Raw genomic sequence first — 16,688 nt, forward strand, 5'->3', positions numbered from 1 at the left:
AGAATGCACTGAATCAAAGCCGAGTCAGTGCAATATTAAGACCTGTCGTGCCGTGTAGCAACGTGCTGCCAATCTAGGCAGGCAGACCGCTCGAAATCCCAACGTCCCCCCCCCCCCCCCCAACAATAAATGAATGCATGAAAAGTTATGGTGGACATGACATGCTTCCCCGCCGGGGAAACGTGTATAAAGCTAGCAGAAACGGTACTAGATTTTGACGTTTTTGTACAACCGCTCCCTTGGAACATTTTGACGCAGCCGGTTCGTGCCTTAACTTTCGGAGATTTCAGAGAGAGCCGAGGCTTTGCTGCGTTTCAACGTTCATCCCATAAATAACGTGTCGCAGCTGCACTATTCGAGACTAAACGCACAAACACAACAACAACGTACCCGCAACAACACATGTCCGCAAGTCGCATGAGTGTCGCGCCGCGTGAGCGCCTCACTCGAGTCACGTGAGGCGGTGCGCCGAATGAGAGCGGTTCGCCGCGTTCGGCACGTGGTGTCGCTGCGGCTGCAGTCGCTCGATTAGACCCTGCTCAGACGACGACTGCGACGGATACTAACTTCTCCGCGTTCGCGCGCCTGAACTCCGAACTCCGTTCGTTGCTTATATACCTTCTTATCCCCGTCCTTTCAACTGCAATGACACTGAAGTGGATCACCGTCGTGTTTCTCGCCCACTGTCGGATTTTTCGAAGCGTCTTCTTAGTGACATCGTCCGATTACCACTCTTGCAGGTTGTGAGGGTGACGTTGGACGATCGGATGCCGACGGTGAAGTGGAGTGACGTGATAGTGTGTGCGTGCATTGCAAAGAACAACAATGTTGATAGGCAGAACTGGCGCGTGAGTATGCGTCCCAGCTGTGTCGGACCACTGGGCTGCCTCCGGTGGAGTGCGTTGGTGTGTATAATCATTGCTCATCTCCTCCTACAGTCGAGCGGACTCACCACCATACAACTAGGTAAGGACCTGTAGAAAAGTTTCGAAGCATGTGCCGAGTTGAGGTATGGGTTGGGATACTGCGATACCGAGGAAGTGTTTACTGCTGTGAATCGGGGACCTTTTATTTTTGACTGTTTTGTATGCGTACTTCAGTTGACCTCTCCAGGCTGGACGAAAAGTAGCTTGAAATAACTTAACGTTCTATTTCTTCAGTGAAGCTTTCGTCTCGCTTATTTTTTTTTTCCATAAAATTCCTGCTTTAAAGCGCGTTGTTTTTCGATAGGATCTTCTTTCTCGCGAAAGGTAAAACATCCTTCACTGTTTTCTTTTGCTGTGGCTTTTTCTTCTACGTGACATGTAAGAAGAAGAACAACAACAATTATATTATTCTGACGATGAAGAGTTACTGCGGTTGTCCGCATTATTTTTATGAACTCTCTCAGAATATTACTGCGTTATAGAACAACCAACAAAGATTCTTCGTTTCTGTGATTTTTCCGCTGTTGCAGTTTTTCCACCCTTGAAAGCGACCGTCCACGCCCTAATCAAGCTTTCGAGATCGCCGTCCTATGCTTTCTTTTGATTCTCAGCCACTTCGCAGAATCTTGCAATCAAATTATCGCCACTTGATGACGATTGAATTTTTGTAGCCAAGTGGCCTGTGATGACGTGTTACTGTCTGCAGCTTGTGGTTTTCGTTCTGCCAAGCATCGAAGCCACCGTTTCCAGGGGAAAAGTTCACGATGAAGTTTATCTTATCTCCAAACCGTCACCTTTATATCGGTCGCACGTTCGTGACGTCACGTCACGTGCAGCAGCTGATGTGCGCGTCATTGTAAAATCGAGTAGATTGGAGTTCGAAAAGAAAAAAAATCGAGAGCAGATATGCACGCATGGACATGTTTTTCTTCTCCATCTCCAAAACAGAGATTCTGTTTCATTCTGATGTTTTAAATTTTTTTATTGCATTCTGACATCTAGCATACGGCATTTAAACGTGACTCGGTCTCAAAACCGGTCCGTGGCACCAGAATGTCTTTAATACGAGACTACAGCAAATTACGATACTGGGTGCCTCCTGTTTTAGACTGAAGCCCAGTGAAATCCGCATTTTACCCTCCGATTTGCATCACTGTCGCTTCGGATTAAAGCCCGAAAATCCCCGAAAACGAACTTGCCAAAGTACAAAGTCAGTCACAAATATAGACACTGTAAAACGCTAAGCACTGCGCATTCACCGCAGCCGCTCGGCACCCCGCCCTTCATCAGAAATGCAAGACGCGGACTTCATTTATTATCCGCCCTATATATATATATATATACATACTAATATATCCCGATTTTATCTGATTTTTACACCCGATGTTCTGAAAAACATAAAACCCGAACACTCAAGGGTCAGCCAGATACATAAACGATGTGTACTGGCATGTCGACAGTGTATGTGTCCCTGTACACTGTGTCTGTGTCACTGTACACTGTCGACACTGGCATGTGACACATGTGTACTGGCATGACTAACAGTGTCGAACCGTTGACGTAACCCCATGCTGCTTCATTGGTCACCACCGAACCAGAAAGTACGATATACTCTTTCCTAGTTACCGTTGCCGTCCGACACGAACATGTAACATCATGTGTTTTGTCATCATTTCTTTAAACAAAAGCAGCGAGCAATAATTGTCACGACTTTCATAGCTGCGCAAGAAGAGGTAAAAGATGCATTACGTGCTGAAGACGTGTTTTACGTTGCGGTGCGCTCGCACATTCTGTGGTGCAATCGTACCGTTTCCTTTCTTTTTTCTTTTCTGCTTTGGGGTGTACCGTCTTTCTTTTTTGGGGGGTAGCAGAATTCGCTTGCGCGAATTCAACCTCCCCTTGTTATTTTACCAACCACCACCACCACCACGTGTTTTACTGCCTCTGACACCCGCTTAATGTTGTCTGCTTTGACGAAGAGACTAAGCAGAGTCCTGTGGCACAGTGATTGTGGAAGGCCGCCACTGACCAACATAGACCTAGACTTTTCGTTCGTGGTCGGTCCCACCCTCGCTTCCTCGGTCCATGGAGACCCTAATCCACCGGTTTCGTCTGAAGGTCCCATACAGCCGTAGCTTTCTACACATTATCGGGAAAGCAGCCTCCCCAAACTGCTCCATGTGCGGTGTTGTGGAAGATGTAGAGCACATTTTGATGTCCTGCGTACGATACACTGAAGCTCGTCGCCTTCTACAGTCGGAGCTGGCAGCAGTGGTCGGCCGTCTGCTCAGCGTTTCAAAGGTGCTTGGGCCCTGGAATCACAGCGTAGACACCGGGCGTTCTCCGCCATAGTGAAATTTTTCCGGGACATTGATGCAGACAACAAGTTTTGAGCCTGTGTGTGTTTTGTGGGTTTCGCTGTTCGACTGCTTGCGTCTTTGCGCGTTCTGTGACATCTCAGTGTGTGTGTACTTTCTTTCTGTCGCAATCACCCCCACCACTAATCATCATCATCGCCATCTTCCTGCTCACCTTCATTGGCATCATCATTCAAGGAGTTTTCCACCAAAGTAACTGGTGCAAGTGATGTGGAGTTGCGGGCCTCACATTAGTGAGGCCAAAATCTCCATTTTATTTTTTCCTTAAAACCAAACCAAACCAAACCAGCCAACGTGTTCCTTCCAGCTCGCTTGCCTCTTAGCAATTCTTGCAGTATTCCTCGCGTCGCACCCTGTACTAATGCAAATAAATGTGTACTTATCCGTGAGCCCATAGAGACTTCCTCCTAATGGCTGTATCTATATACAGATTTCTCTTCGGGGAAGAAACTGTTTTCGTGTGAAATTATCGCAGTTCGGCTTCCCTCGAGGTAGGCATGTACTGATGCCTTATTCAAGGAATCGAAAAGGCACCCTCGGGTATCGTAACATCATTGTACAGCCTCCCCGCGCCATTTTTGCTACTTCACTTTCTTACTTTTTGTCCTTTTCCACGCGAGCCGACTTGTATTACACGTCGTTTGTAGTCTCCGAGGACTTTCGTCAATATAGGAGGATTTCGGTTGATAAGGTACTGCGAACGAGGTCCTTTCGTCTTATCGTACGTGAGCTGACGTATAGAGATGCATTCTGGAGGAACGCGAAAAGAGCTCAGTTTAGTTGAAACGAGCAAACAAAACAGCAGTGGGTTTTGTGGAGGTACTTTCGGTATCTTCTGTGAAACTTGTCCCAGCATTCTGAGGTGGGCTTTCGTACTCGTGCAAGTACGCTGAGTAGTATTTGGCGCGTAGTATATACTGGGGTACCCCGTGCGCGTTCTTTTCTGGGATCGCGCAACATGATGATGGTGATTATAGGAGCAAGAAGAAAATGAGGACGCTGGTCGCGGTGCTGGGAGAAAGGGCTCGCCGTCGTCGGCCTCACTGAGGTGGGCAATGTCATGGCTGGCACCCCGGGGGAATGTGCGTCCTAGGCCGACTTCTAAGGGAACTGTGCCGACATATATCTGAAAGCGTCAGAGGAAAACAGCACAGACTGTACCGGGATTCGAACCCGGGTACTTCCCAGTCTCGACGTGATACGGTCAGCACGCTAACCACTGAGCTACGCGAGCTGTTTTTTTTTTTTTTTTTTACCGTTTATTATGGTTCATGGCGCTACGTAGCGCTACGCGAGCTGGTGACGTGAGTGGCGACAAGGGACGGACCGGCTACCGAAGTATCCCGATAGTAGATAAGCTAACCTTACGAACGCTCTTTGTGTGTAACTTTTTATATCGGAACACTATTTAGGTTGCCCGTACACTATCGAGCTATGTTCGCCGGGATGACATGGCGACGCGCTTCTCGTGGGACAACGTGAAAGGCTAGGTGCTCGTTAGTATACAACCTGCGGTAACTTGAAACGCGGAACTACTGAGCACTATCTATTTGGCATTACTATTAGTCACAATATCAACGCGGGGAAGTTGATGCAAATGTATCTATTCGATAGCCTGAGCTTTCAGTTCTGTTTCGTCACAATTGCGCTCATAATCTTTTTTGTTTTTATTTAAGAAATTAAAATTGAAAATTACGAGCAACGCTGTGTCGTGGTCGCCACCAACCGCTCATTGCTCGTTAAGCACGGCGGAAAAGTTGCACTACATGCGCATAACCCTGTGTCTAAAGAGATCTGTTACATGCACTGATCTCCATAGTATAGGCTAGATCGCGCGTAGGGTGCTCCAAAGCGTGGTCACCGGCCGCCATATTGGTGGGCCCAACGCATTCTGTCATCTGCATTTAGTTCAAGCGGGGCTGCCCATATTTTTAAAATTTCCTTTAAACTAAAGGGCATGTCATGCCAGTTTAAACCGCAATAAATACTCCAAATCAAATCGCTTCCTATTGTGTCCTATGGGAGCAGCCGGCGCCAGTGGGTCCTCCAACATGGCGGCCCGAATGCGCGCCTCTCCCCCACGAACCCCTCTGCCATGCGCGATTCAGCCTTTATACATAGAGATCAGTAGTTACATGTTGGTTACGTAGTCAGCCCCAGATTATATTTCCCACCAGACGTCGCCCCGAGCGCCGTTTTACCACACAGCTGTCTATTAGGACAGCGTTTCCCAAACTTTTGGCGGTGACGGACCCCCGGAAGCGATGAGAACCAATTCACGGACCCCCCCCCCCCCCACACACACACACACAAATGTACCGCGATACGCGCTGTGTACACTGCATTGCAGACCGCGTTTAATATGCGCGACAGGGTATAACAGGGAACGAAATTACATTTGTGCAAGCATAAACATGGTCAAGTAGACAGAAGCGAAGTTGGCTTCCAACGCCGCGTTCAGTGCGAGGTATCATCTGTAGTGCCACCATTGCTGCAAGAGGTCCGCAGGCTGCCAAATATAAAATGCGCTTAACACAGGAACACTCTCAGTCAGTTCGAACTCGAAGCAAAACGATATGACGCACTGTATTTCCCATGCTAGCCAGTGCATAACCAGCAACCTCGGCAGCTGCTGCGTGCTTTCGATACAGCTTCAGAAAGGATTCCGGACTGGTTTCTTCTTCTTGTTTGTATGTGTATGACGCGGACAAACGTGCATTGCAGGACTTTTCTATCAGAAATTAGAAGCTAGCCGTTGAAGCATGCTTGCGGAATTTTGGAAGTTCTGGGTGTTTGGAAATCGGGCAGCATGTACGAGCGCGTGTTTGGGGGGACGAAAATCCACATTGAAATGTGAGAGACGGTCGCGGACCCCCACGGACACTCTCGCGGACCCCCAGGGGTCCGCGGACCACACTTTGGGAAACACTGTATTAGGAGGGTTTGGCCATTGGGAGAAGCCTGTTTTAAAACGCGTCATTTGACGTCAAAGACGGGCGGCGCCAAGGCCAGTGTCGCCATTTTGGGTCAGATCTACCGCTTTGAACTCTCCCCTCGCCTTCCATTCCGCCATTTTGGAACGGATGTAATCCCCCCTTTCATTGCGGCCTGGTGGGCGGGACGACAACGTGTCTTACATCACGACGGGTCCCCACTTTGGCCAAACCCTCTCTATAAACGGCTCTCTTTTACCACAGTTTTACTGGCAAATTAAAAATATTTAGCGTTCCTTGTCACGTGTCTAACTTGTGTCACGACTCTGTGTCGCTACCGTCGGGCCCGGCTTACTTGCTCACCGGCACCGTCATCGTCGGTCACGGGCGAACGTCATCCGGCTCGTGCACGAAAGCCAACAAAACTGAGGAGCACGAGAGCTTGCGGTTCTCTTTTTTGTTCCTGTCTGCCGGAGCTCCAGTTCTGGACCTCACTGACTCGTCAATTTGGGGGAAAGGATGCATCACTTGTTGTGCTCGGTTTACAAGCAACAAGCTGGATAACTAGGCCATCAGCGTAACTTGTCCGTCTTCTGTTTTACGGTGTAGGATAGGGCCCGCGCTAAAATAATATTTTGCGTCTGCCGCGTTCTGACCAATTGCGCTACAACCGATCTTCAGACAATATCCGGATCACTCAAGAAGAAATTGCCCGGGAAACGGTTGCTGTTTTGTCCACTATTGCCCCGTGGCGCCGAAAGATATAGAGTTCTTTATTATTTCCCTCTTATTTCTTGTCGAGCCTCCCTCCCCCCCCATCCCCTTTCCATCTGGGCTTACCAAAGAACCTTCTCGCAGACATTGGGACATCTCTATGGGATGTGGTGCTTATCAGGACGCATCGAAATGTTACTCACGGAAACAGTCCCGAATTGGATGTTTCGAAAAGGCCCGCACCATTTTTTGTGCAAGACATGTCCTGTCTTGTGCAGAAGGCCCTGGCTTTCAATCGTCTATCGACTATTCTGATGCGGGGTGCAGCATAGAAATGCTGGTAAGAGTACGCGTTCTGCATTAAATTGAAAGACTCGCCGTGTAGGATTGGAATGAATTCAGAATTGCGGTTCAACAACGACGCAAGGTCAGGTTTGGGTTCTGAATCCATTGCATTTCGTTTCCATCCGGTCTTTCCGATTCCCGTTACCTGAAGGCTGACGCGGTGTATGTGCGGGGATAGAAACATGTTTCTGAAGTGCATTGTTACGCTTTCCAAGTCTGTCGTTTCATGCGCGGTACATTCGCACTGTGCATCTAGAGCCAATATTGATTGCTGAATACAAACCAACAAGACTGCGCAGTGCGGAAGACGATCGGACGTGATGGTGACGATGGGGCGTGATGGTGACAACAAGCCTCTCGAACTTCCGCTTCACTAAAAGCGCTAAAAACAGGACAACACACACACACTCAGAGCGCTACTTTCAACACTTTAATGCATACACATTCAAACCGCTGTTTTCTTTGTTCTTTTTTTTTGTTTAGTTTTTTTTATGTACGCAGCAGGTACTCCCTCTCCCTTCCTGTCAATGCAATGCTTTCTGAGCTGACACACCCGCCACCCGCTTCCCCTGTCAACAAGTCTTCCCTAATCTCCCGTAGTTTTTACGTTTTAGGGAACCTCTGGAAACAGGAAAGTATCCTGAATTTCTTTCAGTGGATCTGTGTTTCTTAAAATTGTTACAGATTAGTATATTGCTGTCAGAAGCTTTGCCGTCCGTACATTCCGATGACAAAGCACCAAGCAAGGAAACAAAAAAGGAATTTAACTATAGCAATGAACATCCCGAGTTCGACACTGTTTTAGCGCTACTGGCCTAAACTCGAAGATGTTGATGTTAACGAAAAATTAATAATAGGGAGAGAGTGAGTTCGTCGCATGACAAATTCGGCTATTCCCATAAACAGACCCCCCCCCCCCCCCCCCCCGCACAATGACTCAGACGGTCCTAATAGAATGGCTACAAAAGGCAGAACTTTGAATAAATCTCACAAGCACTGACAAAGCAGCATTCCTCTTGTCATGTAGACAAGGAAGAGGAAATCGAAGAATTTTCTGAATCCAGATTTAATACATTTGGTTACGTGCCTACGCTGTAAATCTAGTAATAATGTACGTCGATTTTAGCATGGAATGGAAATGAGATGTAAAAATTCTGCAGCCCTATCTCAGCCCAGCAACTTGCTGTGGCTATAGATCAAGACCAAGCAGCAAATGATTCAGAGAAATTTTTCCTTCAGCGCATGCGCCGAATGATGGACTCTCTGTGTGATTGAGTGTGACGGATGCCTTTTCCATACGCTCCGTTTCCGATAGCCGGGTATCGGAAGAGGGCCACAAGGGAAAGTTTTGAGATGCAAGAAAGCGAAAGCTTACAAGGCTTAGCGAAATTTGCTAGAATGTAGCGGTATTCTCGCACATGCATACAAGCAGAACGTTGTCTCTTCTACGTAACTTGGTTTCCAGAAGCTGGTATCTAAACATTTGTCTGCACTGGAGCAATGGAGCTGGAGAGAGTGTTGGTTGGTTGGTAAAAAAGAAAAATATGGAGATGTTGGCCCAACTCTACATTGGGAGAGTGTTTACGAGTAATGATTGCATCGAAATTCCCGAACGTACAATTGAGGACGAATGTCTCGATAGTTTGCGAGTATGTTTTACAAGAAATGCAACGCAACAATGTTAAGCAACTGCTACAACTTTATATTTCTGATTATGACTGGGGCGTTTCATCGCCCCCACAAGGCGACTGTACGCGATTGCTGGCGGTAGTTTAATCGATAAGCCTCACAGTGAGATCCGACGCCGTACGTTGTCCGCAAAAGTTAGTAGTGCTTTTAGGACAGAGCATTGGTAGGCTGGATTTGACCATGTGCCAGACAGGAAACCTTCCCTTCTTCTTTTCTGCTTTTCCTTTCCTTTTCTTTTCCCTTTTCTCCTTTTCTCTACTACTTTTCTTTCCTTCTCCTCTTGGTCTCTTTTTTTCTTCTCCTTTTCGTTTCTTCTTTTTCTTTTCCTTTTCTTCCCCCATTTTTCATTTTTTTAATAGCAAGCCGACCTTTGTCTTGCCTTTCTTTTTTTCTAAATAAACATACCCCTCTCCCCCTCCGCAGCAGAAAAAAAAAAAGAAGTGAACATATGATTCACGAATATAACTATTAAACATGTGATGATATCGAGACAGCCCTCAGGAGAGTTAGTTGATTGTTCTCATTATTCGAAGTTTTACCACTTGCGGGCTCCCACTGGAAGGTGACCCGGGTCCAAATCCTGGCACAGGGTTGTGCTCTCTTTGTGCTTTTCCTGAGATTTTCCCGAGTTTTTCCCCCCAAGACTCTGTAAGGCAAATGTCGTCACAGTTCCCTGTGAAGTATAGTCCTGGACGCTCGAGCAACATGCCGCTTCACAGACAGGCTGATCACTCGGTAGTAACACGCATCTAACTTACCCACACCAGCCTCCGCGTCGAGGGGTTTTCATCTCGACGGAGTCCTTCGGGAGCGCGTCCGTGTTGAGTGGTATGGGAAGAAATGCCGAAGAAATCGAAGAAGGAAACTCTCGGCGGGTTTACGACATCGTAACCGGTGACAAAACCAGGATTGTCAAATTCGAATCAGAGATCAAGCGGGGGTTCGGCTGTTGGATTCTTTCTGGACAGGAATCGGCTTTCAATTGCGAGTCTCTAGGGGCACGCGATGGCAATTATTCTTTATCGCGTCGTAACTACGAAAGTTTTTTAGGCATGTGAGTGGAGCTGGTTCACGATTTCTTACTGTTCACCAATCGCTTTTGTGTCACGAATCTGTCATTTTCATTTTCTTCTTTTTCTTTTTTTGTTTGGCTACAACATTATTCGTATCCGACAAATATTCTCAGCTTACAAAGAAGTTGCTGTTTATTAGTCTACGTATTATTAAAATAAGGTATCTGAATTTCTTCAAGATCACCTTCTTTTTTTTTTTTTTCATTTTCGAAGCTTTCGGTGGCTCGACCGCAGGCGTCACGTGGGCTCGTTCCCATTGATCGAACGGGAAGCAAGATGCGCTGGGGTCTGTTGTTACACCATCACCACAGCCTGCAGTAATTTACCTATTTAGATCGTTTTATTAGGGCGCGTTGGAAATAGTAAAAAAAAGGGAGGGAAAACTCGAAAGGAAAAGACGAAGTCTCGTTCCTGTTGTCTCCACATGTAAGAAGACATCCCCTCCCACAGGTTTAGCACGGTGTCAGCGGTCACCAATCAACTTTTGTACGAGATACGCAGCTATCAGGTAGTCCACGACACGAACGATCGAAACAGTCGGGCATGTCATGGAGTCTTGCCCATCATACAACAAGGCAAGGGGGAGAACTCTCCACAAGCGGATAAACGAATACTCAGAGATATTTGCGGGCTGCAGCGGTGCGCGAGCCCTGAACTTCCTACACTGTTAAAACAGGTCGTGAAATGGTGGGCACAGTTCCCCCTGAAGTCGTCCCAGGACGCATACTAACCCCCCCCCTCCTGTGTCCCACTCCTTCCTGCTGTCTTCTCTCCATGTGTCCACATCTGTACGCCTCTCATAGCCACATTTGCTTTGCGGCACTGACACGGAATATATATATATATATATATATATACATATACAGTGCACCCTCGTTATTATGACCATGGTCGTTCCCGAAAATTTTGGTCATAATGCGGAATGGTCATATTAACGGGGAAGATTTGCAGAGCTTTCACTGCATTGTTCCCCAGAAGTATGGTCGTAAAGCGCGTATGTCAGATTATCGGGGGTCGTATTAACGAGTGTTGTCTGTGTATTTCTTTCCATTCATTCAGTCAATCAGTCTACTAAAAACCCTCTGGAGTTTTAGAGCACTTGATGATGATGATGATGATGATGGGTAGAAGAACTTGATAGAGCACTTGAATTCCAAATTTGGCGATTGATGACGCCCAGAGGACGCTTTGATTTCCCCAACCCCGTATCCTCTTTAATACATCTCCATAACATCGATTCTCGGATCGCGCCGCCCGCTCGCATTCCAACAAGTTTAATCAGCCGCGATTGCACTTTGACATAGCGGCGAATATCACACCGCTTGCTTCCTGGTTTGCTCGTTACCGTTTAGCACACGATTGCAAGTTTGCCCGAGGGAACTGTAAAATCCGCGGCGGAGCTGTTTAGCTAATGGGAGTTGCGAATCATTAATATGAAATGACACGAACCCGTCCCACATTTCGTGACTGTTGCCGCGACGAACACCAAATTAATATTCCCGTAACGAGCTCGAAAATGCAAGTCGCATTATATAGAAGCCCCGCGCTATCGAGTCTGGAAAGTGAACAAGAACAAGGAAAGAAATGAGGTGGAGGTCCTGTGGGATTTGCGCCGAAGACTGTGTAGAATGTAGACAGACGTACAACTAGACAGCTTGTGACAGCAGCGGCTCGTTGGAGGTTTTCATTTCTTTTTTTTTTTTTTGTGAACGAGACGCTTTGGGTCAATACCTAATTACTCGTCCCTATACGCTTTGAACGGCTGACGAATATTTTGATGCAAGCTTTGAGATGATGGTTACCAATGGTTACTTGTGGGGCGAAGCCACATGTCGTTTGCTCTGTTAGCTCTCATTCACACGGCATCGTTTCTCCTCCGTATTCTGTTCGTTCTTCACCTGCGGCACATTGATCCATGAAAGTCATCGGAGTTCTACCATCGTCATCATATAGCGGGTTAAGGCGTCCCGCTCGTTTGTGGTAGCCAAGGTCGTGCTGAAGACTGGGAGGTTGTGGGTTCGAATCCTAGCACCGGCTGTGTGCTGTCTGAGGCTTTCCCTGGGTTTTCCGAAGACTTTCCAGACGACTGTCGGCACAGTTCCCCCTGAAGTCGGCCCAGGATGAATACTAACCCCCTGCCCCCCCCACTCCTTCCTGTTGTCCACTCTCCATGTGTTCACATCTGCACGCCGCTCACAGCCGCAGTTGCTTCGCGACGCTAACACGGAATTAAGAAAATCATCATCATCAGTTAACGGAGCATTTCACATATCTTTTTTTTTTCTAAGTAGCACGGAAGTGACATCTGTGAGAACGAGATCTTCCATTTGTATCTTTCAACGAGGTCGAGAGGGCTTATTAGCATGTACGCGTGTCTGTGATGCATTTTGGGGGCGTGTCATGGGTAACTAAAGCAGAGCTGCGTTAGCAGCGGGGGGTTCTTTGTATCGCCGTCTGGGAACGGTTCGGTTGACTGTTCCCGGGAGCGGAGGCGGCGGTGCTGTCCTGTTGTGCACGGTAGGTGAATGAATCTGTTGTTGTTTGATGTTGATGAAAAACAATAATAATAGGGAGAGATTGAATTCGTCACAATAAACCTCTCCTTGCTTGTAAATAAATGACGTCAGAGTGTTCGACAGCGCCACCAATTTGGTAGAGTTGAACTACGCTCGAAGCTAGGGGCGAACAAGGTCGCGCCCGAAAGCCACGGTCTTGAGGAGATTACGATTGACACTGAAAGGGACGCGACCTTCGGTCCTCCTTTTCTTTCAATAGGAGGCAGCGAACAAGTGCCCATTCCTGGATCCAGCCCTCCCCTTCCGATTTGTTTCGGCTTTAGTCTGTCTACCAACGTCATGATGACGTTTCTCGGGTAGAGGTCTATTGTTCTTGTTTGTGAACTGGATGCACCCGGTTGCTCCGGCGGTAGTGCGGACAGGGATTCTATCTCATCTCATCTCATATCATTATTTCATCCCCGAGTGGTGGGTTTTCGCGTGGAGCGTGTATTTCCTCCGGTAAGCGAATGGGCAGGTGCAGATCACCACACATCTTGCACTGTCCGAAACCCTGTTTCATTAATCAAGCATGAGGGACAGCCACAGTACTTTAGGTTGCGGTGTATTGTCACTGTGCAGTCCAATTTACAAGCACGCCCAGAGAAATCATCCACATCTACCAGACTCGATGTCCTCGCGTGACGTCAGCAGGTCTGCGAGCAGCCGTAAGCTCTCATTGGCCACCGAAAGTTCGTCTGCTACGGCTACGGTGGTTCGGCTTCCCCAGGAGTCACCTGATTGGCACTCTCATCAGGATCGCGAGCGTCACGAAGCGACGTCAGCTTCCCTCGTTCACTTACAAGCTCTTTGAAGCAGTGGATGGGTTTCTGGAGAGAGTGTACTATATCAGAAACCCCACGCGCGCGATACAAGTCAGTTGCTCTCGTAGTCCCTTCGCAAAGGATCATGGTATTTGTTGTCAACCCACCGCAGCCAAGGAAAAAAAAAAAAAGGTGCTGAGGTATTTCACTATGAGGTTTTCGTGATAACCAGTTCATATCCCATCCTTGTCAGTTTTCTTTCCGTACCAGGCTCTCCCATTCAAATCTCCGGGTCCATGCAAAAGTGGATACGCTGGTGCAAAACGGCTACGACATTCGGACGGGGAAAACGGTCCATTACATCCTTATTTTCGAGGGATCGAAACAGGTCGTGTGAGTAAGGGGTCACTCGCACGAACTTGAAGTTTCCTTTTTCTTTCTTTTTTTGCGTTCGTGAAAAGAAGTGGAGAAGTAAAGATGTCCGTAAAAGAATAGACGGCACAAGGACGAGAAAAACGTTTGTGTGAAACGGGCCTTAACTTCAGGAAGAAGCATATGAAGCGGGACAGTGTTCTTGCGTGGAGGGAAAGATACGTTTTCGGCCTGCGTTCTCTTTAGGAACATCTGTCCAGCGTCTGGTACGTACGAGTAGCTAGTGTTCGATATGTTGTACAGGATGAACAGGACGTGTCAGGTCACGTCCTGTACGAGGACAGTGACCTCACGCTCAATGTCGTGGTGTCATGATTGTGGGCTGAGACATTCGTTATGTTATGCACATTGGGTCAACAAGTAAACGAATATTCTGTTCAGATATTCGTAATTTCTTTCACGCGAAGCGAATAGGGCTGTCATACTGCGACACGCACACACACACACATGCATACATAAAGAAATTATGATGAGATGGGGCTAATGCCGAGCGCTGCCCCAGTGCTAATTATAGAGAATGGAAGATAATGGTGGAGATGGCAGTTCAGGTTATCAAAGCATGGTGGAGAGGCCGGACGATGAAAGGAACTCCCAAAAGTGACTGAGACCTTGATACATATGAGCGGGACTGGACCAGGGGCTCAGCATCTTGCATATAGGGTAAAAGGGTGGTGATCGACTGCATGCATCCTGTGCTGCAAGACCTCGCGTTCCCGCTGGTAGACGGGACAGTCCATAAGCATATGGTGTAGGCCAGCGCGCATGCATGTGGCACAAAGGTCTGTCGGCGCGCGGCCAAGGCGCTGCCTCATGGGGTAAACGCAACGTTCAGCCGCATGCGGTGAAGAAGGGGTGCATAGTGTTGCGGAAGGCAAGCAGGAAGCGACAGTGAGAAAGACGGGTCCACGGCGTGGAGCAGAGAGTACGATATGTCGTGCCGTGCCATAATACTGCGAAGTGCTCAGTGTGCAAATGAAATTATGAAGACGCATAACTGGATCGAAGCCGTCAACGTTACTGGATAAGACTAAAGTGCAGTGTACTCATCATTTGTATGCTTTACAGCACCACTTCGCTGCCGGCGCAGCTTCTAGAATGGCAAGTGATGTTCCTGCTACGGTTGGGCTAAAAGCGTCTGCTGAGTTCCATTGTCGAGAGAGCTTTCGCATCATTCCAACTCCCATCGTGAACGATGTGGAAGAACGCTTCACGAACCTTATATTTTCATTTTACAACGCATTCGTGTTGTGCAGACGTTTTCTGTCTCACGAAGTGCTACTCCGCGGGAGATATGATTCCGAGACGTTGCAATAGAAAATGGCACACCGAAGAACCTCGTAAATGCATTTCCTCGGGTTCTATTTTAGTAAGGATGTGTGGGTTGAAAGTAAGGCAGCATTTTGACGTGGATATTGAACACACTTAAATACTACATTCGCCCATTAACATAGCATGCGTAGCAACTGTGTGGGCGTCTCACGTTTTACCAAGCGACTATGTGCATGATGTTCACTAAAACAACACCGAACGCGAAAATATAAAGAGAGGGATTCAAAAAGAGTAAACATCAGGCTACACAACTCTTCGTCCGAATGTGTCTGCTCTCGCAGTGTTTCCGGTTGTTATATGCTACCCTATACCGATACACTTGCAGTTCTATGTAACATGATAGCAGGCGTGTACATGTTCTCATAGCATAAATATTCCCGTCCACATCTTACGCGTTGGTGAACCGATCCGCTCTCGGTTTTTTATCCCCTTTCCCATTACACTCTGGCTACTTTTTTCCTCTTCGCAGCATGGTCCCACGTGAGTTTTGTTGATAAGCACAAGTATTTTTCACATCATCATCATCACCAGTAGCTCGCTACTTTAGCAAGGACGATGTCGGGCAATATAGTGTTATAAGTAAAATCTTGCAGCCAAAGAGAGGACGAAGACACAACGGTCATGATTATCCTCACCTTTATTACTATCTGTGTCCTACTTTCTTGCGCCTTTTAACTGACGTATTGTCAATAAATCCTTTAGTTGAGAGTCTGCAGTTCCGCTGTTGTGTGTTTCTACCGTTGTGTCTTCGTCCTCTCTTTGGCTGCAAGATTTTACTCATGGCTATGTACCAACTACCCCAAATTTCTACCTTGGTGAATACAGTGTTGTTATACGTTGGTTGAAGCTCACATCACTGGGCGCAGCCATAGCGCCCCCACACTGCTGTAATGGCGACCGGGTGACATCAGGCAAGATGGCTGCTCTCTAGGAAACTGTCCTTCACCTCATAGCACTCTCCTGGCCAACCATCATCCCGAATGACATCGTTCTCGCCCGTGATTTGTCGAAAACGGGAAGTGTACGCCTTTTTGCACGTATTATGCACTGCATACTGGATACAAACAAGGCCGCGCCTCCCGTTTTCAACAAATCAGGGGCGAGAACAATGTCAATGGAGAGAGTCTTGGCGATGAAACTCCGCGTTCGTCAACCTAAGAGTTCAAGCTGTTATTGTTGACATGGTTCTTACTCTTGGTGAACATCGGATAGATCCGCCTATTTTGAGCACATTATGCGCAATGCAATGTGTGCAAAAGTACATGGATTCACCACGTTTTCAACAAAGGACAGACCGATATGATGATTCTGAATGACAGTTGGCTCCGAGTGGTGTTATGTGGTGAAGCCAATGAATCATGGCAATCAATGAGGCGGGGTATCAGGGTTACCGCGTGTGATTAGAAGTAGTGATGTCACGAACCTGGCAAAGTTCGCAAAAGTTCGAAACTTTCGAACTTTTCTCAGAAAAATTCGCGAAAGCTCAGCGTATAGCACCTTCATCTCGTCTTCATCGTCTAGCAAGTTCATCTTCAGCGTATAGCACGCTC

The 16,688-nt window shown here is 47.5% G+C and overlaps 1 protein-coding gene across 1 annotated transcript in view; it reads left to right on the forward strand.

The window, feature by feature from the left end:
• The first annotated feature begins 546 nt into the window (after nucleotides 1-546).
• Nucleotides 547-16,688, forward strand: part of LOC135401104 (glutamate receptor ionotropic, kainate 2-like) — a 174,022-nt gene continuing 157,880 nt past the window's right edge. Inside the window, exon 1 of the mRNA XM_064633282.1 lies at nucleotides 547-966. Coding sequence (XP_064489352.1) covers nucleotides 768-966 — 199 coding nt within the window. The 5' untranslated portion in view covers nucleotides 547-767. The remainder of the gene's footprint in view (nucleotides 967-16,688) is intronic.

The sequence above is a fragment of the Ornithodoros turicata genome, chromosome 7, assembly GCF_037126465.1.
Source record: "Ornithodoros turicata isolate Travis chromosome 7, ASM3712646v1, whole genome shotgun sequence".
Classification (NCBI taxonomy): domain Eukaryota; kingdom Metazoa; phylum Arthropoda; class Arachnida; order Ixodida; family Argasidae; genus Ornithodoros; species Ornithodoros turicata.